This window comes from Oryzias latipes, chromosome 21 (assembly GCF_002234675.1).
Source record: "Oryzias latipes chromosome 21, ASM223467v1".
NCBI lineage: Eukaryota > Metazoa > Chordata > Actinopteri > Beloniformes > Adrianichthyidae > Oryzias > Oryzias latipes.
Genome location: NC_019879.2, coordinates 2,892,284 through 2,918,397, shown reverse-complemented (window position 1 = coordinate 2,918,397; position 26,114 = coordinate 2,892,284). Strand labels below are relative to the sequence as shown.

Genomic DNA, 26,114 nt, shown 5'->3' with positions numbered 1-26,114 from the left:
CAGAATTAGCGAAAATGATCTGTGTTGGAAAAGGTCATAAGGAGAAAGGTACCTTTATTCATGCAATATGGGAGTGCTCACTTATCTCTCCATTTTGGAATAACGTGTTGGAATTTATACAGAACTGGATAGCATGTGAACTTCCCAAATCACCAAGGCTATGCCTCATAGGGGACAGAAAAGAGGTGCCACTACTAAGCAAAACTACTTTCAGAGTATTGGTGACATCTGCTCCTCTTATTTTGAAATTATGGAAAGAACCCCAAATCTCAACGCTCAAGATGTGGAAAGAAAAAAATGATTGAAATAGTGCTTGTGAAAAGATGTTAGTAAAATAGAATTGCAAAAATATATCTGTGACTGAAAAATGGGACAGCTTTTGTCTTTATCTATCAATGACGCCTTTATGATGACACGTTAATACACCATGTATAGGAAACAGTTATTGGTAATCCTCACTGTTTTATGTTCTGTTTTTATTTTTATGTTGTAGTTTTTTTATGGGGGGGGGGGGGGGTTGTTATGCATGTAAACTGTGAAAACTCAATAAAATATTTGAAAAAAAAAATAATAATAATAAAAAGATACAACATCTTAACTTTCACATTTAACTCATGGATCCCACGCATAGAGTTTAATCATTATTTTCTCTCATCTGCGTCTGGATTGGGTCCTGAAGTCTAATCACTTCCCATTCAACAGAGGCAATTACTGCCCATTTGTGGCTATTTGTGTGATTGAGTGGTTGTGTGGAACGAAAATAAATGTCTGGTTTTTCCTAGTGAGGACCATCTCATTGAAGACATTTGTATTATGAAGCAGGATTAGGAAGATGCAATGATTGAGATAGTTGTGTTGAACAGAAATAGGACTTTTTGGTGTTAAATTGGTTGCTTTGACATGGGAGTCAGTGAGAAAGTCAATGAAACCTGCCTCCAGTGGCCTTTATGAACTTAAGTATTTGGTACTTCCTGGATTGCTTGTGATAGATGTTAAAACGACGATAAAACGATGAAATCCTGTGAAACCAGTGAGTAGGAATAAGTAGTGCATTACTGTAGACCAACCTGGAGGAGACTAAGGGGTGATGTTCTCTGCAGCAAAGTGCAAAGATTGGTTGAGTTTACCAATGGTAGGAGTTAATTGGTGAAAACTTAGTTGAACAACAGGTACCCTTATTCTCCCCTATCGGCATTACCAACCAGTGAGTATACCTAACGCAGTAAAATAAGTTGCAAGTTTATCAAAGCTGTATTTATTGCAAATAAGTAATTGCGACTGTTTAATTTAAACCTTAAACCCCAGGAATGAGCTGCATTGTTAATCCTTTAGAAAATGGTGCTACTCTGGTGCAGGTGAATGTTTGTCTCCTTTTAGTCTAGACTACAAAGTGTGACTTAAAACACCACTGGGACTTTGATTCCAAGAGTGTGTTCATTTATTTATTATTCACCCCAGAAATGGGGGTTACATTTGTCTTGCGTTTGATTAAATAAAAGCAAAATTTGCTCTAAGTTGTCTGCTGATGTACTTATTACTTTCCTTAAGTGTGTGTGTGTGGGTGTGTGTGTGTGTGTGTGTGTGGGGTCAGGAAAAAAAATCGGAAATCGAATAAAAAAATAAATCGGAGATTTTATTTTTAGGCCATGTTGCCCAGCCCTATATAGCGTGTTGAGAAGTGAGAGCCAGCCTTTATGAAGTTGTAAGCAGTGTGGAGGTTCACCCACACCTCAAATGAAAGTTGATCCTTTGATCTTGGATCTTCAAAGCAGCTCCTTTGCTGAGGGAGCTATAGTGTGTAAAAACTTCACAAGTCTGTAAAAGAGCAGAGGGCTCCATGTACCTTTACTGCTTCTGAGTACTTCTGCCAAAGTGCCACAGCAGTTGGAAGCAATCTGTAATTTCCCCGTTTTTATATTCAGAGCTACACAGCAATTTGTTGAAAGCTTGATTCCAAAATCCCATATATTCCGCACTGTAAGGCGCACTAAAAAGCTGTAGTTTTTTTTTCTAAAAGAATGCCTTATAATCCGGAGTGCCTTACCTATGGATTCATTGTACTAACTGATGTTGAAGCAATTTTAAAGATATCACTCTTTCTTTTTTACCAATTTCAAACAGGTTCGGGTGTTATTGTGAAAACGCTAACGTGGCTAACGTGTGGCGGTGTTGGACTGTGTGTGTTTATTTTTTTTTGGTGTTACTAAAAAGGTTGGGAGTTTTTAGCGTTATCACTATGTTTTTTACATGTTTCAAACAAGTTCTAACGTCACCATGAACGCATTTAATAAAGTCTGACGGATGTTGGAACTTATATCCAACTCTTCCGTCCTGCCTTATAGTTCCGTACGCCTTATACATGACACAATGTGCCTTATAGAGTGAACAAAATACAGTATATCTATACTTTAAGATCAAACACTGGATACTTTGAACTTTAATACATCAACAAGAAATTGCTGTCTGAGTGGAAACATGGCCAGATGACAGTCTTGATGGTCTATAAGACTATGAAGGTGTTAGCTTTGCGTGTCTCACATCAAAGATGTTTGCATTTGAGACTTTCCTGAGCGCTTTGCGCAAGAACAAATATTTCCCACTCTGCCTGACCCAACTGTCATCCACTCTTACGTACTCATGCTGTTTATTATTAAGATTACCAAAGTTTTCAAGCTTCTTCGTGCAAAAGTGACTAATATGGATCTTCTGCACGTCTGAGGAGTCTGTGACGTGTGAGCATCTCTGGAAAGTGCAATGCGTCGTTTGCTTTTCCACTTTCTCGTGCTCATATTCTGTCACGCTTGTTCCCAGCTTACATTTGGCAGATCTCTGTTTGTCATAGTGGCGTGCTCTTTCCATCCGCTATGTAGTCACACACCAATGACTGCACCTGCCTAGTGCCTTCACCTTTTTCTCCCTTTTGTCTGTTGCTCACGTGTGATTTCTGTTGCAGCTGTTCTCTGATCGCCACTTTAGATTGCTTTTGTTATTCCCTCTTGACTGTCATCTCTAACGTTGGAATCATCCTTACTAGATGCTACTTTTCTCACTTCCTGCCTTTTCTAACCCTCTCCCTGTCTTCCGCCCATGTTTCTTTCCATTCTTTGGCTCCCTCGTGCCTCTTTTTCCACTCTGCCTTCTGCCTCTCCTCCTCTTTCCATCACCTTTCTTTGTTTGACCCCTGTCAGCCAGCAGCTAGATTGGATGCTTGGTGAAGTCAACCTGCTGCTGTCTTAGAAGCACCGAATGAATGATGATGGTTGTGAATCCTATGCTGGGTAGCTCTGTGTTATGACCTGGTAAGGAGCAGATGCCTCCCTCCCCTCACAAAGTGCTTTAATGGTGGATGCATCAGTAGCTTTCCTTGTGTGTGCGTGTGGAGGGGGGGGGGGGGGGGGGGGCATGTGTGTGTTTGGACAGGATCTTAGAATGGTAGGGGATACCGCGGGTTCTGGCTGCCATCCCACAGACTTAGACTTTGTAACCCTTTAAAAACAGCTGAGGAAAGGCAGAGCCACAGCAGCCCCTACAGGACACTGCTGGAAGTTAGCTCTGGGTGTAGGGGTGGCAGAAAAGTGGGTGGAGGTACAGAAACACTGGCTGCAACAATCATATATTTTATTTTTCAAAAGAGGTAAAAACTTAGTTCAAAGGAGGACAATCTTATAATGAAGCATCCCTGTGTTTGTAGGTGTTTCTTGGTAACTTTTTTTATCAATACATTACTATTGACCTATCCACTCTCACTTGCAGATAAAAGGTTTAACACCCTTATCATGTTTGTATGCTTATGGATTGACCTGTTAATAATATATTTACAGCGATATTTATGAATTCTGTTGGGTTTATTGAAAAATAAATTGAAAAGTAGAAATTTAAACAGAAGCCAACCAGTTCATCCCATGCAACTTTCTGCACCTGAGGGAGTGACCCAGTGAGGTTACATGGGTCTTTGTCCAGAGCAACCAAAATACCAGCAAGTTTGTGATCACCTCGTCCAAACTTACAGAAAACGTTTGCCTGCTGACATTGCCAACAAAGGCTTTGAGTTGAACTTTTTTAATGGACCAAGTTCTTATTTTCCACCATAATTTCCAAATAAATTCTTTAAAAGCCAATGGGATATTTTTTCTCATTTTATCTCTCATAGTTGAGATATACCTATGATGAAAATTACAGGCCTCTCTCATCTTTTTAAGTGAGAGAACTTGCACAATTTTTGGCTGACTAAATACCTTTTTATCCCACTGAATTACCATTGTATTTTGCAAGGTTCTAGCCTTCCACACAAGTGAAGTAATGTCTCCAACCAAGGTCTCTTTATAGTAGAGATGCACCAATTTTTAATTTTTTATGTCAATTCCAATTACTAATTTTTTACTTTGTTAACTCTTCTTTATCAAACATAGTTAGCCTTTTTTACAGATTCAATCCATCCGTCTGTCCATCCATCCGTCCATGCATGCATCCATCCATCCATCCACCAAACCCACTGAATCCCTTTCAGGGTCACATGGTGTTTGGAGCCTATCTTGGCTACTGTTGAACTGGCCAATCAGAAGACTGTCTCAGGGCAACACAACTACAGACAAACTCATATTCACAGCTAGGAACAATCTAGGGGAATTATATAACCTATGAAGCATCTTTTGGACAGTAGAAGGGAGAACATTCAAACTCCAGTTCAAACTAGTTAGATTCCATTATCGACCTGCTGGTTGATAATATTAGATCTTTACACTCTATGCTTTAAGTGTGTTGTGTACACTCCTGTAACCTGCAGTTTAAAGGACGAAAAGTGGCATATCCTTCATGCCAAAGCGACTAAAATCCTCTAGTAAAACCAGAAAAGTCCCAAAAATGACACAAAAGTGACTGTTTTGAACTAGACCTGCTAAAAAGTGTATGAAAGAACGCTCAAATTGACAGCACTGTCAGCTTGGGGTACCTCTTTAATCAGAGGTTGTATTATTTCTTGGAGTGGGGTTATTGAGGTAGCAGAGACTTTTTACATTTTTTAACCCCCCTCAAATCCGTGCGCAAAGAGCCCGTTGGTGCTGTTGAAGTAACAGGTGTGCTCCTTGCATCCTATGGGCACTTATGTACATCACCTGATTACCGTGCAGCATTTGCATAAAGTCAGTAAGGGGGCAAGCATTTGCCACCTACTAATGAGTAAAGAGTGGCGTCAGGGTACCGTATGACCACATCCCCCGTATGTCAGAAGTGTGTACAACTCATGTTAGCCTTACAAATACTATACTTACCACACACAAGACAATCCATTTTCATGACATCCCTTGAGTTGGCCTTACAAGCCTCAAGAAAACTGCACCTGCACTCCCTTTAAGAATGGGCCAGTCCTGTCTACGACGCTCCACGGGTCCGGACAACCCAAAAACCAGCAACACCTGTACAGGTGTATTCCAGGACACGTGCATTTTACTTACAAGACTTTTAAGAGTAATGTAAAAATTAACCATTGTATTGTTATAACAAACCTAAATAAATAAAAACGTCCCATATCACCTCCAGCAAGGATATAAAAAATATCACCTCCAGCAAGGACATAAGAAATATAGCATCTACTCTAATATGGTTGGGTATTGCTTCTCTAACAAAGGTAGACACAGACATCTCCAGTCTTTGCAGTCTTGGCTAAGATTGCCCACAACTGTGAGGTTTCATCAGTGCAGAACTATAAGGCAGTTGTCGTCCACGTTTGCAAAGCTTGAACCAGCGGGCACATAAGGCTGCGCCATATGGCCCTGGCCACTAGCCCCAAACTTCCCTGTCTGCAGAGAATTGTGAAGGATCAAGTTTTCTCACCTTCTGTCTCTTTCACTGCTTCTCATTACCATCTTTTCTCTTCAGCCCCTCAAAATCCTCCCACAAATATATATATATATATATATATATATATATATATATATATATACTGTATATATATCTTTCCAGCGCACCTCTCAGGTTTTCCTGGCACCTCTGTGTCTTTCATTTCCATTTAGCTGACTGTCATCTTGGCCGACTTACAGAGAACAGCTGATGAAGCTAATTTTTCCAGACGTTGAGCGCCACTGCTAGTTAGAACGGCGTTCAGGGATCAAAGCTAAAGAATCCATGATATGCCCTAAGTGGAATATTATTTATTTTTGTTTATATGATGTTTATATACTGTCTAAGATCTGGGGATGAAGTTAGAAGTTCATAACCTCAACCAGCTCCCCTTTTTACTGTCACGTCAAACCAAATCTCAGATGTGTAAAACGAAGTGGGCAGAAAAAGTGCCACGTTTTTTTTCTTCTTCTTGGTTTTCACTCAAAAAAGAAGCTCACAGTTTCACATTTTTTTCTCTGACTTGCTCATTATGTTTGGCAATCTATTTCTGTTCCCGAGCTGTCTTGGATAGGTTCTGTCGTCTCTGCAATACAAAAGAAATGCATCTAATTTGACACATCAGACACTCCTCTAAGCCAACCTATGAATATTTCTGGAAAACATGTGTAATTTGCTCGCAGCTACATCCTCCGTCTCGCACTGCCTTGAGGTAGGGGGAAAAAGGGGTTTTAATCCCTCCACCTTCTCAGTACTCCCCTCTGCTCGGGCGGGAGCCAGATACCGAGGAAGATCGGGATGCTTTTTGTGGGGAGGTTTCTCAAACAGGAAGAGGCTCTGAGAAAAACACCCGTAGGTTCCTGATGCCCGGCGCTCCATTCTGTTGCATCAGACCTGGCATGAAGGCAGAAACCCCAGGTTAAAGAGGAAGAGGAAGTGGGAAGATTGAAAAGTAGGAAAGGCCCCACAGTTAGCTCTTCTTTAGGATTTTCTGATTCTTCCCCCTTGTGAGAGATTTCTGTCCTTCTCATTTTCTCGGTGTCCCCATTTCTTTTCTTTTTTTTTTTACTTTATGCAGTTCTTTTTCCCTGTACACCTCCATTTCTTCAGGCATTGTGGCTCTTTTTTTTATTTTTTTCAAATCGTGCCAAGCATGTAGGGGCCAATGTTGTGCATCTTTCCCTTTAACCATCTGCATCTCACTTTTCCTTCGCTTTCATCACCCTTCGCTCTCTGCCTCCCCTCATTTTCCCTGACTTTTTCTCGCCTTCAGCCCAATTTCCCTAATACTTTTGCCTCTTGTCTATTCTACAGCCTCTTTCCTTCCTGCATCCCAGTCCCTTTGATCAAGAGCCAGTGTGCAGTTTCTCTTTCCCTCCCATTCTCCTCCTCCTCTTACTGTCTTTGTATTCTGCCATCTTTTCTTTGCTCTCCGAGCTTGTTAAAAACGGTGTTCACACTTGATCGTTATTATGCTCCTGGGCTCCTGAGTCGATGCCATGGTTATTTTCACCCTTAGTTTTTTTTTTTTTCCGTGTAGCTAATAGATTTTGTGTGTGTGTTTATATCAGCCACATCCCACACTGAGTTAGCTGAATTCAAAATGCTGTTTGTGCATTAAATAGGAGTTTCCAAACCCGCTTTCCAGGTCAGTCACAGTCAAAACATGGGAATAGAATGGCACACAAGGACCTCCTTCAAAAACCTGCGGCTTTATTTGGTACGATAAGCTTTGAATAGAGCAGGAAAAGCATTATTTTGTGCTTCCTCAACAAATGGATCAAGCAACAAATACTCGTTTTACTTTTTATCTTCTCAGCAAAAGACTTTGAACGCAACAAAACTGATTGTATCCAACATCCATGCCCCTTTATTTCTGCTTTTTTCCCTAGCATAAAAGTTTGTTTTCTTGTTTCTGTATACTTTTGACCTTTACAACAGTTACAATGTTATACAAAAAGTTTAAATAAAATAAAAATAACAGCATGAAAAAACTCACAAAAACACATTTGTCAGCTAGTTGTTAGAATGTGCTGTAATGACCCTTTTTGGGTAATCACCCTTTTGATTTTGGCACATAGTGATGTGATATATTTAAAAAATATCTCTATATATATAGAGATATTTTTATTACATGATGTTAGATTCTTTACAATGGAAACAATACAAGTTCCAAATGTGCACACAGGGAGAAATATCGCCACATACCTGACTACTGAAGGCAAGAACAGCCATGTCAGCTAATATTTGTTTCCAGCTCATTATATTGAGAAAACACATTTTGTTTACTTAAGATAATGAAAGAAAATTATTGCTTGTTATCCCGATATTACCACTTAATACGCCGTTATAACGAGAGAATACCTGTTTAATTACAGAATAAAAATATAGCTTCATTTCATGAAATTGCAGCTCAATAAATTGGTATTGTGAGAAAAAAAACATTTTTTTAGATCTAGAATTGCTGCAAACTTTTTCCTAGGTTGATTGGCTGATTTGAAAGTTGTTTCTGACCAACATTATCACAATTTCCACTTGAGTTTGACAACAAGAAAAGTACTCCAGGATGTTAGAGTGTTGATTCCTGTCACCAGACGATCTTAGCAACTAAGTTTTTGGCCGGGTTGTTTTTACTTGTTCCTGTTAAATTGTAGAAAAGTTCCTGCGCTGTTCAGAGCGTTGAATCTGGTTTCATTTTTATAACTAGGGTATGTTGGGGCCCACCGGATTATAAGATGCATCATCAATGGTGTATTTTTTTTACTTAAGTCGTATAGAAGGCGCACCAAACTATGAGACGCATTAAACAAGTCAAAAGACGCACAGATAAGTCAGTCAGTCAGTCAGAGGTTATTAACTGTGTTTATACTTACTCTAGAATTTGCATGTAAAAAAAAAACATGGATATGGCTCCGCGTCAGAACGTTAGTGTATTCACAATACCTGAAACCCCAACTTTGTTTGCGACATGAAAAAAAAGACTGATATGGCTCAAACGAACGTTCCCTGTGAATACGCCAACTCCTAGCTTGGTTAGAACGACACTGCTACACGTTAAGCACGTACTACAAAAAACATATTTTGACAAAATCGCTTCAACATCAGTAAACACAACCAGATTTAATAAAGCGCTCTGGATCATAAGACATACAGTCTTTTTTATTATTTAGTTTAGGCTTTTAAATGCACCTTGGAGTGCGTAAAATATAATAATTTATTTGTGGTGTGGCTGGTATGTCTATTTAATCTGACACAAGTGAGACATAATCCATTTAGGCTCAGATCTCCAACTGTTATGCAAGTTTAAATATGTTGTACATCTGACAATGACAAATAAAGTATCTATGTTTTTCGAATAATCTCAAAAATTGTTTTCTTAAGGTTAGAGAATAAACTTTTCCTTATTTTGTTTTCTGTTGATAAGTTGAGTCTTAATTTTATTCCATTATCCCAAAAGAAAATAATATTTTTTTCTTGAGATAACAATTTAGAAGTTACCTTGAGAAAACAAACTAAAAAAAACTTAAACTTGTCTTTACACAATATCCAAAAAATAACTACAAGAAAGTAAAGGATCTTAAAATAAATGTGCTACTGACATAGAAGTTCTTGTCCTGCCTTAACACGTATCATCACAATGACACATTAATGACCGCCAACTGTTAGAGGGTCTGAACACACAGGTCATAAGATTTTTCAAAAGCTTTTGCAGAATTCAGAGGGGTCTCCATGGCAACTAAATGAAGATGCTTGTCTTACATACTTTTTATACTCAACACACAAATACTGATCCTGAACTCAAACATCCTGACCTGTGTGTAAAAATTCAACAACAAACAAAAAAAATGGTTTAATTTACTGTCATCTACAAACATGAATGAATAAATACATTTATAGCTATTTATATTAGGTTTTTGTTGCCATAGATTGAGAGCTTCTGCAGAGACTGCCATTTTTGGAACTGCAATGACCGTAAACTGCATGGTCAGTAGCCTTACAGACTACTTACAGGAAGGGAGCAGTTCAACATGGGTCACCATTTAAATTGGACCGAAAACCATTTATAGACAGTAGTTGAACAGTTCTACCACACTACATTAATCTTAAAATAGTGTGCTGCTTGTAGACAAGCGTCCTTGTTTCTTGGCAACCACCCCTTCTAATATGTGTTTTCTGACTTAGCCAGTGCACAAGTCCCTTTTTAGAGGTTTGGCAGGTGACAGGGACTCCAAGGAGACGTTTTTTCATTTACCTGATGTGCTTAGCTTTTTTTTGGAAATGCAATGTTCACAGAACATGTTAAGATACTGTTATTTTTCTTCTGACAGATGTAACTATCTTTATGCAATCACAATTCACACAGGCAATATTAGCATGTTACTCGAAAGGTGCTCAACAACGCAGACAAGGGCAAATCAACTATATAGATGTATTGTGTTTTCTAAATAAAATGCTGAGAAAATCAGTTCTTAAGACTTGAATTACAACCCAAATGAAACCAGCAATGTAGCCTAAAATCTTCAAAAACCTCCTAATTGACCTTAAAACTTGATTGTAAATAGTTAAAAAAATATATATTGTTGAAAAAATAAATCCAAGACACATTTATTAAGTTTTAAAAGCTTGAAAGCTCAAACTACAAATTTTTTTTTTTTAAATGTCTGTTTCTGTTTGAAAAGTGTTGGCACTTTGAGGAGTTGAACCTGAAAGCACTTTGCAAAAGTTTAAGTCCTAAAGAATATGACTTTTAAAAGACTATTTGGACATGATTCATGAGCTTGGCAAAAAAAGGCACAAAGTACGATCTCTAAGAACCACAGAGGGTCTAGACCACTTATTCTTACAATGGAATCTAACTGGAAAATTGTCACTAAAAATAAGACCAAAAAAAGCTAATATTTAGGTTTCCTTCATTGACTGTATACGAGAACTGGACCGAGTGAGTGTGACGTCACCCATAAAAAAACGGTCTACGTCCAGCACCTAACAAAGTAACCATTTTAGTAACCATTTTTGGCTAAATGGACAGCGCCAGGCGTTGTCAGTAAGCAGTGATTGGTCTGAGTCAACGTCTCCATGGTAACCACTTTTGCCAATCAGGAATGAGCTTGTTAGAAGGCCACACTCCTATCACTTGAGCGGGCTCAGGAAAACCTGTCAAATCTGTCAAAGGTTTGATGTGGTGGCCAGTAGGCACCACATACTTTTACTAAGGCATCTGATTGGTCCGTTTATAACTTGAAAAACTTCCCTACAGGGTTAGGGTTAGGGTTATATCCTGTTAAAACAGGTAGTAGAGCAAGAATGAAAATAGGTAACAGTGGACTGCCTAGTTGAAACGTGAGGGGGGGTACAGTCAATGGTTTCTCCATTAGACAATGAACTCAAATCTTTATTGTCAGTTTTCCACCACCGTTCTACAATTACATAAACTCTCGTACATTGAAATGGGGATTAAACAATCTTGTGGTCTCATATGGAACGTCTATACGATCAGCCTGCGCTGCTTTTTTTTTCTTCCACATCTTATTTTTCCTGTGTTTCCATAAAGCCACGAGGTTTTTGCTCTGCCTTTGATAGCACGGCTAGAATCCCGTCAGTGTTTCCTCTCACAATCAACAAACAAACTGGTGGATTATAAGGCGGCGAGCATGCACACAACACCTACACACTTATCTCCTTTTTCTGTAAATCAATGGTTTAATTCCCGGAGACTAGCAGGTGATTAGTCTCGGTGAAAGAAGATTCCAGCAGAATCCATTAAAGACAGAAAGAAAGGCAGAAGTGAGAGGACAAAAGAGCAACGAGCTCCTTAGCCTTACTCATGTGAGGATAATCCAGCCAACTCCTTGTCCTTGTGATGTCACATTCAGCAGGAACGCATTTCCCCACTTTCAAGTGCGTTTGGATGTAATCAGGTTATGTGCTGTGTCTGTGGAGCAACAATTTGTGTGCAACCTCTTATGGCCACTCCCTCTTCCCTGGGAGTACTGGGTAATATTTTTCAAATGAATAATCACATTTGTTATTCCTGCAGTGCAGCAGCGACAAATCAATATGGAATCAAATGAATATCTTTCCGCCGGAGCGGCAGTTCCAAGAAGCAAACAAAAAAAAAGAAAAGGGCCAGGGTTTGGGGGGTTAGGTCGTCGAGTCAGCCCTGTAGTGCCATCAGTCATCCAAAAAATCTTGACTTAGTCCATAGCTAGCAAACCGTGTGGGGATATGAATGAGTAATGTTCTCCTGTACCTTAACAGCTATTTTGAGTGCCCTTGAGCAAGTCACTTAACCTCCCACTGCTCCAGTGGAGCAACGAAGGGGGAGCAGCAGAGTACGCCAGCATTTTCCTGAAGAGCTGTGATGTGAACATGAGCATTTCTAATTGGTAATACTAAATAAAAACTTTACCGTTCAAAATTTAGACGTTTTTTTGGGACACTTTATTTGGAGACTAGGGAAATTGTTCACACAGTTATTCCTAAATAGTTGAATTGAAAGCTTAGGAATGAACCAATCACGCTGACTATAAACCTTGTAAATCATGCAGTGTGTTCAAACAGGACAAAATGTCGTAATTTCATGAATATTATTCTTCAGGGATGGCGGATGTCTGCCGCTGAAGTATATTTGCATTTACATCAGCTTTGGTGTGGCACTTCAAACACTTCCAATCAGAAACTGATCGATTTCCTTAAAGTCCCACTTTGATCATATTTTGATCTATCTTAAAATCCTTCCCAGTGGTTTTTTTATTGTGGTTATGCCATTTTCATCACCAAAATCAAGAAACCTGTTGTTTTTTTGAACACGCTTTCTGTAGAGCGGCATGAGTCCATAAAATTCCCCTCTGAATTGTGGGCTAAACCATTGATGCAGAGAAAGACCCCTGTTCCCTACTTCCCATCATCCATCTGTTGACACTCTCTCCTGCGAGCTTACAGCCCCTCACACTCCCAACCTAACATTACCGGTGCAACAAAAATGGCAAGCAATAACTCAGCTATCCAGCCGTGCAATTCTGAGCCAGATGGCAGCACGGACGAAGAAGACGAAGATGTACACGGATCTAGACGTCTACAAGTTGACAGAACAGAGCAGGGAGCCTGTGGCCTGACGTTGCAGGTCCGATGTCACAGCTACAAGCTTTTTCTAACATTATTTTGTTGTCTGCTCCTGATTCACAACAATTTGACCATAGAAATACTCAGAAATGCAGTTTTAAGCTAAATTTTCTTCCATCATGAGAAAAATGCCACAAGTACATGTTGAAAATAATAAAGAAATGTCCCCCTAAAAACATTTTTCATTGGAGTGGGTCTTTAATATAGTTCTTTATCCAGCCTCACAGGAAGCCAGAGTGGCAGTACCCAGGTGGCATAAAGCCTTGAGAGCTCTCCAGTCTTTGTGACGGCTTGCGATGTCTCCTCACATTCACACCCAGAATCCCCAGTCGAAGCACACAAGTGCTAGACACAAAAGACATCTTCATGCTGCGAAGTGAGTCGAACAAAAGCAGGAATTTTAACAGAGATACTTTTATTACTGTTCCTAACATCGTCATTACAATAAAACTTGGCTACATTCCGCAAAATAAGTAGAATCAATCAAAGGGAAGCTTTTAACTTTGGGTTGAAGCTTTTCATCTGGTCACTACTGCCCCTGATTCATCAAGTTTGTTCCTTATTAGCTGTCGTGAATTTATATCCCATAGCCAAGTCATGAGACAGTCATAAGGCTGGTATCTTCTCTCACGCTCCATAGAGTAGAGATCATCTTCCCTGTTTGTTACTGTAAACAAAGTGTTTTTAAGCATAGACACATGTCTTCTTGCCTGTTTTTTTTAATATGTCCTCCTCTCCTGTCGTCCCCCTGATGTTTTCTCCTCTCCTCTCTCTGCAGTGCAACAATGATTATGTTCCAGTGTGTGGCTCCAACAATAAGAACTACCAGAATGAGTGTTTCCTGCGCAAGGATGCCTGCAAGCAGCAGTCTGAAATCCTTATTGTGTCAGAAGGCGACTGTCCTGCTGGTATGTGTCTTTACACGGCGCCTACAGAGACTTATTCAGAGGCGCGCACACACAACACACCAACACTGTGCACAGTGGGCGAAGGCGCAACTCGCGTGGCCCGGAAATGCTGGAGTAGAGTGGTAGCTGCTCCTGCTACCTCTGCATAAAAGCAGTCATGTAAAGCTAAGCTGCCGAAAATGAAAACCCCAATCCAATTTTAACTTTGTACAATTTTCCGGCTTGCATATTAAAGTCGTGGAAACATGATTACGCTTCCAGAGATGGGATTCAGTAGTTATGGGCCAATGCTTTACCTCAATGAAGTTACAAAAGCCACACGACAGAGACGGATTCCATAGATAGTGGAGTAAGACACGTTCACCAAGTTCCATGCAACTTACCCATCTAAATGTCATTAATGAAGTTAAAAACTTTGTACTGGCAATGCAGCGTCTTTGTTACAGAATTGGTTATAGACAGCGACGGGTTTGTTCATCTTGTTTAAACTGAGGAAATTGTTGCAGGGGGTTACTGTCATGATGTTTGTGTGATTAACCCTTATATTATGTTCGGTTAGCATAACACAATTTAAAGGGTTAAAGGGCATATCATGCTTTTCTTCAGTCTTCCTTTCAGTGTAAACTATATCTATATGTATGAGAATATGTTACCTTTGGCACACCAAAAACAATTTTTAAATGAAATATTAAGTATTTTCACAGTTCATTTTCCTACCAGGAAGTAAGACAACTTGATCTCTCTCTCCCCACGAAAACAAACAGCATCCAAACCTTTGCAAAGATGGATGTGCATATTATATGAATAAACGCATTAAGGCCCGTACACACCGGGACGAATATTCGCCAGGCGTTATTCGCCAGCGTTTTTCGCCACGTTTTTTGTGTTCACACCCAGGCGATTTTCGCTGACGATGAGTGGAGTGAACATGCAATTTCATTCCCTGACATTAGATGGCGCTTAATGTAAAACAGAAATACTCCTGTACACAAGGTGGCGCTGCGCAACTTTACGCTTCTTAAAGTCGCTTTTCACTCAGAAGAAGAGAGCAAGTATTTACACGCTTGTCAGAATCAAACAAAGAAAACATGAATATTTCAAGCACCAGTAGCTCCAACTGGTGTTTGGTTCGGGGATGTTTTAGAATGTCCGTCATTATTGCTTCGCGGCAGTGTAGACGCTACTTGGCGTCTATCTTCTTCGCTGGTATGTGTGCTCAGCAAGGCAGTTTTGTGTTTGAGCGCCCCCAAGTTGTGTTTTACTGTAACTTCAGAAGCTCCAGACACGTGAGCAAAAGCGCCGTTCTCATTGGTCGAGTAGATTTCGACGCGACGCGTCGAAAAAAAAAAACGAACCCGAGGCGTTTTTTTTTTTTTGACGCTTTAACGCCTGGCGTTTTTTCGCGTCGGTGTGCACACTCTCGTTGGTGCCCTTTGTTTAGTCACGAGGCGTTAAACGTCGGCGAAAATCGCCGGCGAAATTCGTCCCGGTGTGAACAGGCCTTTATGCTGACCATCGTTACCTCTGTAGAGAAAGTGGGTGTTTGTGTTAGCCTGGCGGCAGTGCTGGCAGCGCAGTCTTCCTGGAAGGGGCTGTTCTTAACTCGTCTACGTCAGCTCGTGAGAACCTGTACGTCTTTTTTTGGATTGGGAAGCCCTGGTGCTCCGAGCGGAGGGTTTTAGAGAAATACTCGGAAATGCATGAATTGGTCAAAATTTTCACTTTGGGGTTGTTTTGCAGTTGCAAATAACACTTAAAAGTTCCAAAAAGTTGCATGATATAGGTCCTTTAAGGTAGAAGAAAGTATCATCAGAGCACCACGTCAATGGGGCTTTTGTCTTTCTTATTTGATTACCTCTCAGTTAGGCATCATTGTTATTTTTAACGCTTTGCACAACTTTCCCAATGTGACAAATATTAAATTAGTTGTGGAACAGTCTGCTGGAAAGGTTTATTTTTAATTGAGTAATATTACAAAGTGGGTTTATTTGTCTGTCTGGCAGTGTATTAAACACATCGCTATTATTCAACATCTTCATAAGAGACTGAACACAGGTCTTTGGCATTGTAAATGATTTACTATGACGTGGTCCTTTGACAGTTCTTTTGATGTCTTCATGACTCTTAATACAATAAAGTCAACTCAACATTAGATGGAACATGCAGGAAGCCAGGAAAAAGCCAAGAGACTAATGGACTTTGTTTCACAAAGAGAATAATTGAATTTGAACTGTTGACAAGTACGGACAGCTAGCCTTAAAAGCCTTAGGAACCTGTTTGTGTCAGCTTGTGCAGATCAGACCAAATCTCTAAAGGTATATACAGTATACTTTTGACCAACGATGTGTAGGTGGTTAATCTTCTATTAATAAAAAAGCAGACATGCAATTGTGTTAATCATGCAGTCAACTGCTAGAGTTTAATCAAGGGAAAGGTTTTGCAAAGATAATTTGTGAATAAATATACATTTATTCACAAATGTTTGATGTAACTCAACAGGCACAAATGAATGGGATTACTAAAGTAATAAAAACCAAAGAGAAAGACAAATAAATACGTAAATATATCCAAACTTTTTAAGATATTAGGTCATAGATTGATTGGAAAATTAAAACAATAAAAGAAAATGATGGCACCTTTTTGACATCATAACTCCCCTTAATCATAAATAGAAATATATGAACGTACAGTATGTAATTATTGTCCAACAGAGTTTCTTAAACTGCTTAAAAGGCAGTGGGAATAATCAAATTTATATAATCCCTCCCCTATTATATTTTACTTAAAAGGCTTATATTCTGCTTTTCTTAAGCCTTTCAGTGTAAACTATATCCATCTAGATGATAATATCTTACCCATGGCGCAGTAAAGAACGATTTTTTAATGAAATACGAGTTTTTTTCGCAGTTCATTTTCCTACTCATAAGTAAGACGACTCAAACTTTGAGGATCTGCGTGTTTGCAGGAATATCAATAAAGTATATTTAAAAAAAAAACTTGTTTATCATGGCTAAAGCTAGCGCTGGCTTTTACAAACAGATTTTTTTCGTTCCGTGGTAGTACAGGAAACAATTTACCGGCTGTACAAAGGACTTTTCTGATGACTTTGTCAAAATTAGCAAAACGACAAGATCTGACGACACAACATGGGGAGACGATGTAGCTAACGACACTAGCAACGGTTGCTAAGGACTTTCCTGACGACACATGGAAACGATTTAGCAAATAACACTAGCAACGGTTGCTAAGGACTTTCCTGATCCCATAGTGAGACGACATGGGGGTAAGAACAATAACAAAGACAAATGCAAAGTTTTAAAAAGAAAGCAAGCGTAAACATCACAAAGCAAATACAAAGTAATAATTAGAGAAGCATGGGCACGCAGAAAATATTACTTAGTAGTACATAGACATGAACCAATGTTCAATGAACTCGTTCAATAGACATAGACAGTGGACCAAAAACATAGACAGTAGACGCAAAAACACGTTCAGTAGACATAGACAATGGACACAAAAACATATTTTCATATTTTTGCCACAAATGGAACCCCATATAGAAAAGTAAAGTGTTTAGCCGATCACCACTAGCTCCACGGAGAAAGTGGGCGTGTGTTAGCCTGGGGGCTGTGCTAGCGGGCGGGGACTTCCTGGAAGTGGCTGTTCTTCACTTTGTGATGTCACAATGGGAGAACCTGCTCGTTTTCGTGAATTGGGAGGCGCTGGTGCTCATACCGCGGGTTTTTAAAACAATTCTCAGGAATGCATGAATGGATCAAAATACCGCCTTGGGGTTCGTTTTAGTGAGGAATGAACATTATAATACACTTATGAACTAACTTTTTTTACCCTCTTAACTTTTTTTTATTTACATGGTTGCCACAAAACAATTCTCAAGTTCTATTTAAAGTTATTTATAGTATATCAATCTAACAAATCAAGTAACAATGATGTAGTGTAGGCCTGCACAATAAATCGCAAATGTCATTATAGCGATATCAAGATGGGCAAAACGCATGTCGCAAAAGTTGGCGTAAATGGGCTAACTAGTAACCTTACATGTGCTAAAGAAATCGCGAGTTTTCATCATGTCGTGCAGCCCTAATGTAGTGCTTAGTGATAACATTCCACCATTCCACCAATCATTTCACACATCACATGTCATGTAACAAAAAGGGAATGCTGCTTATTGATTATCGTCAAGTAAAATAGATTGTGAACTTGTTAAAAAGGCCACATTTAAAGCAGAGGATGTTAGTAACATCTGGTTTAAAAAAAGGCAAATCATAGGTCACAAAATGTACGTCAAACTTTTACCGCATAAAAATAACATCTATGGCTGAATCACAATTCATTCCTTACCCCTATCCTTACATTTATCCATCCAATAAGTGAGTTATGGAAAACTAGTGTCTTCAAATACGAGCATTACTACCACTCGATGACGTCATCAATAGCTGCCGGTCATCTATGTTAGCACATAGCTGCAAGTGCTCGGGAAATACATAACATTGGTTTCACAATTTTAAAAAGTCATGCACAAAGTCAATAATTAAGTGTAAACTTCTGTGCTTCAGAGCACAACCACGTGAAAAAATGCTTTTCTTTTCCATATCACAGTTCAATTCGGATCACTCTACCGGCGGAGGGATATCCAGTCCTTTTGGCTCCCCGTTAAAAAGGGGGAGTCAGAGTCATAGGGAATGGATTTGGCCTTTTTTTGATTAATTTTGTCTTTAAATCTACTTATTTTGTGCTTGATGGAAAATAATAAAGGGATTTCAACGCTAATTTCTTTCCCATACTTGTTGATAGTACCAACACAATTACAATCCCAATATTCTGATTTTGTTTTTTTCGTTTGGTCACGTCCTCTTTTTTTATTCACAGTCCTGTAAGAAAAGAACTCAGTTAATTTTTGTCACACAGCTGAGCTTAGAGTCTGCTGATGTTTTTGGTGTTTAAGCTGCTGACTGGGTGTCTTGGGTTATCAAAAAAAGGTCAAGCACTCCATTAGTAATGCATTGAAGAGTAATAGTGCTGTATCAAGTATATGCGGTGCTGATTTTGATTACACTTCTTGCTTTATAGCAGCCTTTCAGACCTCCTGCTTTACATCTTTTAAATGTTATCCAACACGCTTGATTCAGCATAATTGGTTAGCCTCCTTCTAGCCACGCAAAGCCCCCGCGATGACCTTTTTTTTTCTATTCGCTGTATTCAAGCGGAGTGAAATCACAGGCTTTCAACGGCGGAAAATAATAAACATTAGTCTTTGGTGTGATTGTAAAAAAAAAAAAAAAATCTGCCATCTGAAAAGAATATAATAGACTGCTGAGAGAACATGCAATCTATGTCTGAAAAACAATATTTTAGCACCCAGAGCCATCTATGTTTTCATGTGTCAACTGTGAACAGCTAATTTCCTGAACCTATTCTCTGTAGGTGAGTTTTCATAAGAAAGACTTAGATATTTTCCTCATGTAATAAGATTTTACCAAAGTAACATGCAGGGCTCGAATGACTAATTCAATTAAATAGGCATTTATAGGATAAAAAAAGAGAAAAAGGAAGCTGGAACACCTGCAGAGAGGTAAGCATGTTAGTGAGCCGAATGCTGAATAACTCACTTATCTGGGACTGAATGAATCTACTGGCAAGGTGAAGTTAGCAGCTATTTAAGGCTACATGAATCACTGCGAGAACTAAGATAGGGACTCCTGCTGAAGTTAGGCTGGCGCTGAGTCAGTTCCCTTACTGACAAGCTAGAGGCAGAAGTCTATTAAAGGCTCCTTGGATGAAACAACTCGGCAGAAGAAATCGGAAGACTGGTAGAAATTCAGCTGGAGTGACACTGCGTGTGTGTACTTCTAATACTTGCGTCGTTTCATTAATTTCTGCTGAATCCATTAAGATTTATAGAGTTGTGATTAAATCTGATTGAATTTCTATGTATTTAGGGAATTAATAATGCAGTTACACATTACAGAATTAACGCTTATAATTACTAAAAATGCGCCTTGAAGTACATTTGTTTAAACATTGAAATATCATGCAAAACCCTTTCCCTGACGGTGTTAAGCATCTAAACGCACACCAGATCTTTGGCAGCTGAGGTTTTTCATTCATGTCTTTGTGACACCCAAAAACTGCAATCTGGAGTCAGCATCATCGTTAAACTTCTCCATGAGAAAAGGAAGTGTTTCTTTTATTTTAAGACATCGAAGGTTTGGGAAATGTTTAAAGACAAGTAGTCTGTGTTAGTGATGGATATCTAGTTTGGAATAAGAAATGCAATATATGAAACTTATCAAGGATATTTTAAAATTAACTGGACTACCATGTTTCCCCCATCATGATTAGAATCATCTCTATACCGGATAATGGTTCTCCATGAAAAATAACATCAGCAACAGACAATCCCATTTACTGATCAGGATCATCTTAGCAATGGGAAACTCAGAACACAGACTTTCAACTGTAGACAAAAGTCAGCTAAGAGAACAACAGGTCCATGCAAATTTGAAGCAGAAACCTCACAATCCAACAGCTCTGGTGTGTTAAGTGTTTATCTCTGACCTAGTTTCTGCTTCCTCATTTCCTCATTTGCAAATGCAGTTTACATGACATTGAATGAAAGAGGTCACCTGTTATTTTGATGTGTTTTTAGCCCCCAACACACCTCTGTTGTGTTTAAAAAAAAGGTTTTCCTATTCAGAAAAAACAGGGACTAACTAATTATACCAAGCTCTTAATATAAATGATGCTGCTACAACTTTATCCACTTCTGTGACCTGGTCGACAAATAACCGGTAGAATAATCACCTTCCTCATTAAATGAAAGACCAGGAATATGTAAGCTTCTAAAAGGATCAGGATTGCATTAGATTCCGTAGCTGCCTGTCAGATGACCTGCCCCAGTTACGCTTTAATTGATGCACTAATTGTGAATATTTCAGAGACACATAAGAGATGTTATGTTAAAAATTATTCACACCTCCATTTGGCTTGGTTTGCTTTCACACTTGAGAAGATTAAACTATTTGGAAACCCCCCCACAGTTTCAACAGCTGCTTTTTTAAGCCGCGGTAAGACCTGCAACAAACATGATGGAGCCGGTTATTAAAATAATTGTGCATTTTGTGGTACAAGCACCAAATTTGTCATGGATGTACCTTAGGATTCCCTCTGTCAGAAAAGCATGTTAGCAAGAACAAGATTTTAAGATATATATGATATTCATGTTATATACTGTACATATAATAGTATTCTGTAGGTACCCCTGAAGGTTAAAAACTGCATTTTGTGCATGAACAGCCCATATTGATTCGACGGGGATGAGTAGACATTGAACCTTTTTGTAACAATGAAGTGTATGGCCACCATCTTTACAAACTGCTTTTTTCTCGTGGCTAAAGTGCAAATCTGAAAGAGGGGATCCTAAGCTACATCAATGCCAAATTTGGTGCTTGCATCACAAAATGTATGATTTGTTTTAAATATTAGCCTAACTGGCTCTGCTATGATGGGAAAAATGGAATAAAGAATGAAACTAGTCACACATCTGCTTCCATTGTTGCTTCTGCATTTGGATCAAACCACATTTGCCAAAATATTAGGACTTCATTGAAGTTAAAAATAATAATAATAATAATGGTGTGTATATTTGCCAATCATTTTTGGAATATACTGCATACATTTGTCTCCATTCAGTTTAAATGCACAGTTTCATAACCCTTAATTCCTAAATCCATTGCTGTTACTCACATGTCTTGTTAAGTGAGAGCTATCTTTCATCTTTAGATTCAACATCAAGTTAACTTTTTAGGAAGCGAACGATGACATCATTTTAATTTTTTTAATTGCATTAATCGCGTTATCGTGTTCGTCTTTTCCAGTAGTACTTGTGCCACTTGTGCGTTTGGTTACCTGTTTGTGGTGTTAACAGGTCGTTCCTTGCGCTCACTCAGCATGACGACATTATTCCTGAGCAATTTCAGATGGTCTCTCAAAACGTCCGACATGCTGCCAAGAGACCAGACGTTGGAGTCTTCTGTTACTCTAAACAGTAAACAGGAGGCCCGCTGAGGTGCCACTTTCATGCTAAGTGATGACACCGAGACATGTGCAAACACAGCCGCCCTCCGTGTTTTTGTTGACTGTGTCTTTTGGGCTGCTGTGGACAAATATGCATTTAAGAGCACATCCCACAGTTTTGGGATATTTCTGGGTGAACATTCTCTTAAACTAGAAATGAAGTTATGCCTGGAAAATCTTCCCTCTTTGAAGTTTTAGCAGCTTCATGTTAGCAAGAAAAGAAGCCATTGGATAGGATTTTACTTTGTTGGTCTTATTTATTTCAACCACAAACTAAAGATTTAGATGAATTCACAAAGGTGATTATGTTTATTCAGAGTTTTAGAAAGCTGCTTGATCATTAAAACAGCTAAAAGCTTTTCCCAAATCCCATTTCCGAACATCAGTAGTCACAAAAGCGTATTTATGTACAGTTTAGTGCATACTCTACCTAAAGGGGCTACATGAAAGACTACATCTTTTTAGTCAGCAGAGGATTTAAACAGGGTTTATGGTTGGTTTTTAATTCCTGGCTTTACAATTTTATCTTTTTAAGCTCTTGCAAAACTTTTTGGTAAAGGGTTTGATCAGAATGTTTGGTTAAACCTGGTCATTCATCGTAAAACCTTGAAGAGAATAATGCATTGGCTTAAGCAAAACACTTCCACCACCATGCTTCCTTAACTTTTCGGGCATCCTTAGGTTTTGCATTAGAGAGAAAAAAGATACTGTTGTCATTCATCTATTCATCTGTTTTCTAAACCCGCTTAATTCTTTTCGGGGAATCTATCCAAGCGATTGTTGGGCTGAAAAGAGGAGTGCTCCCAGGACGGGTGGCCAGTCTACCGCAGATCTGTTGTTTAGTTTATTTTATTTTTTTGCAGTACTACAAAATCAAAAATATCAGGGCTGCACAGTGGCTCAGTGGTTAGTGTCTTTCACCTCACAGTGACAGGGTCCCGGTTCAAATCCTAGTAGGAACCTTTCTATGTTGAGTTTGCATGATTGGGTTTTCTGTAGGCTCTCCCACCAAAAAATTGATTTAAATGATGACTCTAAATTGTCCTCAGTTGTGACTGTGAATATCTATGGGTGTGAGATTGTGTGGTCAGGCTAGGCTCTGGCGGCCCCGTGATTAAGAGGAGGGAGGTGTCCTTCCCCCTTCTGCTTCTGGACACACTAAACATCTTCAGGTCTCACTGATGATGTTCACAAATGCTTTGGACAGAACTTGTGTTTTTCTTGTTTTGTTTTGTTTGGTTGAAGGTGGTGTTTTGTTGTTGTTGTTTTCTTTTCTTGTTTTTAATTAAAGGGAAGGAGAGGGGGAAAGTGTGTGTGTGTGTGGGGGGGGGGGGGGGTTAGAAGAAACAGAGATAAAGAGGGAGGGGGAGAAAGTGAGGGGATACAAGAGCGGAGTTGCTAATTTGAATAAATTATGATTTTAAGCTGTGAAACATTTATACTAGATCTGCAGAAAGACAAATATTACATCCAAACGTGAAAATCTGACACTAAGATGAGTGGAAGACATCTGTCCATCAATACACTTTTGGTTAGGGGGGGGGGAAGAGCAGACAGGGAGAAGTGTGCACGTGCACGTGGGGGTGGAGATGCATGCATGCTGCCAAAGTGAACCATGTGATCATATCAGAACAGGAGAGGGGGGGAGACCCCCTGACCAGGAGCGTCCACAGCGACGGGACCCACGCAGCCCGAGCACCCAGCCAGGTGCAGAGGAGGCCCCTACAGGGGGCCCTCCGGCACCGGGAGCCATAGTGAGCCCAGCATCAGGACCCCCAGGCCACAGGACAGGCAGTGTTTCTTTTTTTTTTCCACAACATGGAGTTCTCTGCATCCTGATTGGCTGTAGACCTTGTCAATCAATCTCTTCCATGCCGTGTCTCCAGTACAGAATGCCTTACATAAAACTCAGATCTCTGATTATTAGTACGGGTCGGGGGGGCTAGCGGGTCGGGGTCTCCGCTGAGGCAATCAGTGGTTGCCTCGGCCGGTTGGCCTCCTCGGTCCCGTCGAGGCCTGACCAGAGCTCTTCTAGGGCCGGCGTCTGGGGGTGGGGGCCTGGGCTTGCTCCGGGGGGGGGCGACGCTTTCTGGCTCCTCTCTCTCTGTGTGGGGTGGGTGGTGCCGGGCCTGGGGTGTCGGCGCCTCCGGGGGTGGGCCCCTGGGCTGGGTGGCCCTGGCCCCTTTGCTGGGGGTGGGCTGGGGGACGGATGTTTGACCACCGGGGGACAGTCTACCAGCTGTCCCCAACTTACCCCCTTCCTTATATAACCTCATATTAGGGTGAGGGGGTGGGGGGTCTAGCCTGCGATGCGCCTTGGGGGGGGGCTACTTGGGAGTGGCCCCCCTCCTATGGTTGCCGTATGGAGTGGGCCCCCCCTCTTTCGGTTTTATTTGCACCTTAGACATGTAGGGTCCTTGGTAGGGGGGGTGCTTGGACATCACTGCAAGCAAGCAGCAGATGTCATCCTGGCACCCTACCCGCCAATTTTAACCGCACCTTAGACATTTAGGGCCCCTTGGTGTGGAGGGTGAGGGGACATCACTGTGAGTAATCAGGAGATGTCCCCTTAGTGCCCTACTCGCCAATTTTAACTGCACCCCCCTTAGTACACACACCCCTCCCCCCTCAATATATACATTCAAACATAAACACACACACATGCACACAAACACCCTCTCAAACACCCATACACGCACACACATTTTACAAGGAAGGTGGGACCTGGGTCCATCTGTCCCCTACCCCTTCCCTGGTGGGGGGTGCGGGCCCCTTGGCGATGGCGGCCGTGTCCCTTGGGTGCCGGCTCCCTGGGCCCGGCGGTGCTCTCTCCGCACGGTGGGGGGGTTCATATTACACCTGAGCCGGGGGTGTTCGTGTCCCTGGGGGGTGGGTCCTGGTCCTTGCCCCTGGGCGCTGGGCCCCGCCAAACTTCCAACATGGCCGAGCCTGGTCGGGCCATATTTATAACATCCCTTGTGGGCCGCCCTTTTTTCCCCGGGGTTCCCCCCTCCTGGGCGGGGGCGGCGGGCCCCTGCCTTGCTCCTACCTGGACCAACCGTGGGCCGGGTGGGTGGCTGCCTGGAGTGCGGAGCGGGTCTCCCTTGGGGGGTCCTGGCTCGTACCTGGGGTCGGGGCGGGGGGATGCCCGGAACTCCTGGGTGGTGGTGGGGTGCTCGTCTGGGGCTGTGGGCGTCCCTCTCCGGTGGGGCCCTGCGTTGGGCTCTTCCGGCGCGGCGCTGCTTTCCTGGCTGGGCTGGGGCGGCGCTCTCTTTCCCTCTGCGCCTCCCTGCTCTCTGGCTCTGGGGGCCTCGCGGCGGTCCGGCTGGCCCTGGCCTGGGTGGCGGTCTTGGTCGCCCGGGGGGCGGTTGTTCCCTGCCTGTTCCCGTGTGGCGTTAGGGGAATTCCGGCTGCCGCTGCTGCTGCGGCGGGGGTCTGGGTGTGGGGGTGGCTGGGCGCTCCTCCTCCTTCTTTTCACATTCCACCATCCATTTTAGAAGAACATAAACACTCACCTGAGCACAGGTGTTAGCTCACCTTTGCACTAATAGTTTGCATGATTGAATGAATGAAAGATTTCACACTAGTTGGTTTAAAGGCATAGGTATGCGTTCGTGAACACTATCTGTTTTGTGTGCATGTTGACATGTGGACATTTTTGCGGCTAGCAGGTGTGTTGATAATATTTGAGTGTGTGTGAACAGGCCCCGCCCTTTTTGTACTACATTTGAACCGTACCGTAACGATAAACAACCAGTAAGCCTGTCTGCTCTATGCTGCTTCATGGTCTTACCCCCCTTCCCCTCCTATTATCACCCTCCTACCCCCCCCTCTCTCTAACATCCCTCTCTCTTCTTCCCCTCTTTCCTTTTCCGTCCGGTCCAACACCAAAGATTTTCAAACATGATTGAAATTAATAAATTTTGGCCTCAATTACAAAAGGGGTTTATTCAGACATACCTTTGGTTTGTCTGAAGATGAATAACCCCTCTTGTTAAAATAAAATATGTCCAACACAAGAGGCCCTCAGCTCTCATCTGTTTGCCTAGCTGTTGGACAGGACAAGTTAAAAAAAAAAAAAAAAAAAAAAAAACTCAGATCTCTGTTTTCATTCTATAATACTGGAATGAATTTCTTATGAAGGTCTGAACT

At 41.0% G+C, this 26,114-nt stretch overlaps 1 protein-coding gene across 1 annotated transcript in view; it reads left to right on the top strand.

The window, feature by feature from the left end:
• tmeff2 (transmembrane protein with EGF like and two follistatin like domains 2) overlaps positions 1 to 26,114 on the top strand; it is a 156,125-nt gene that overhangs the window by 48,330 nt on the left and 81,681 nt on the right. Inside the window, exon 3 of the mRNA XM_023950647.1 lies at positions 13,736 to 13,865. Within this exon, the coding sequence (XP_023806415.1) occupies positions 13,736 to 13,865 (130 nt within the window). The remainder of the gene's footprint in view (positions 1 to 13,735; positions 13,866 to 26,114) is intronic.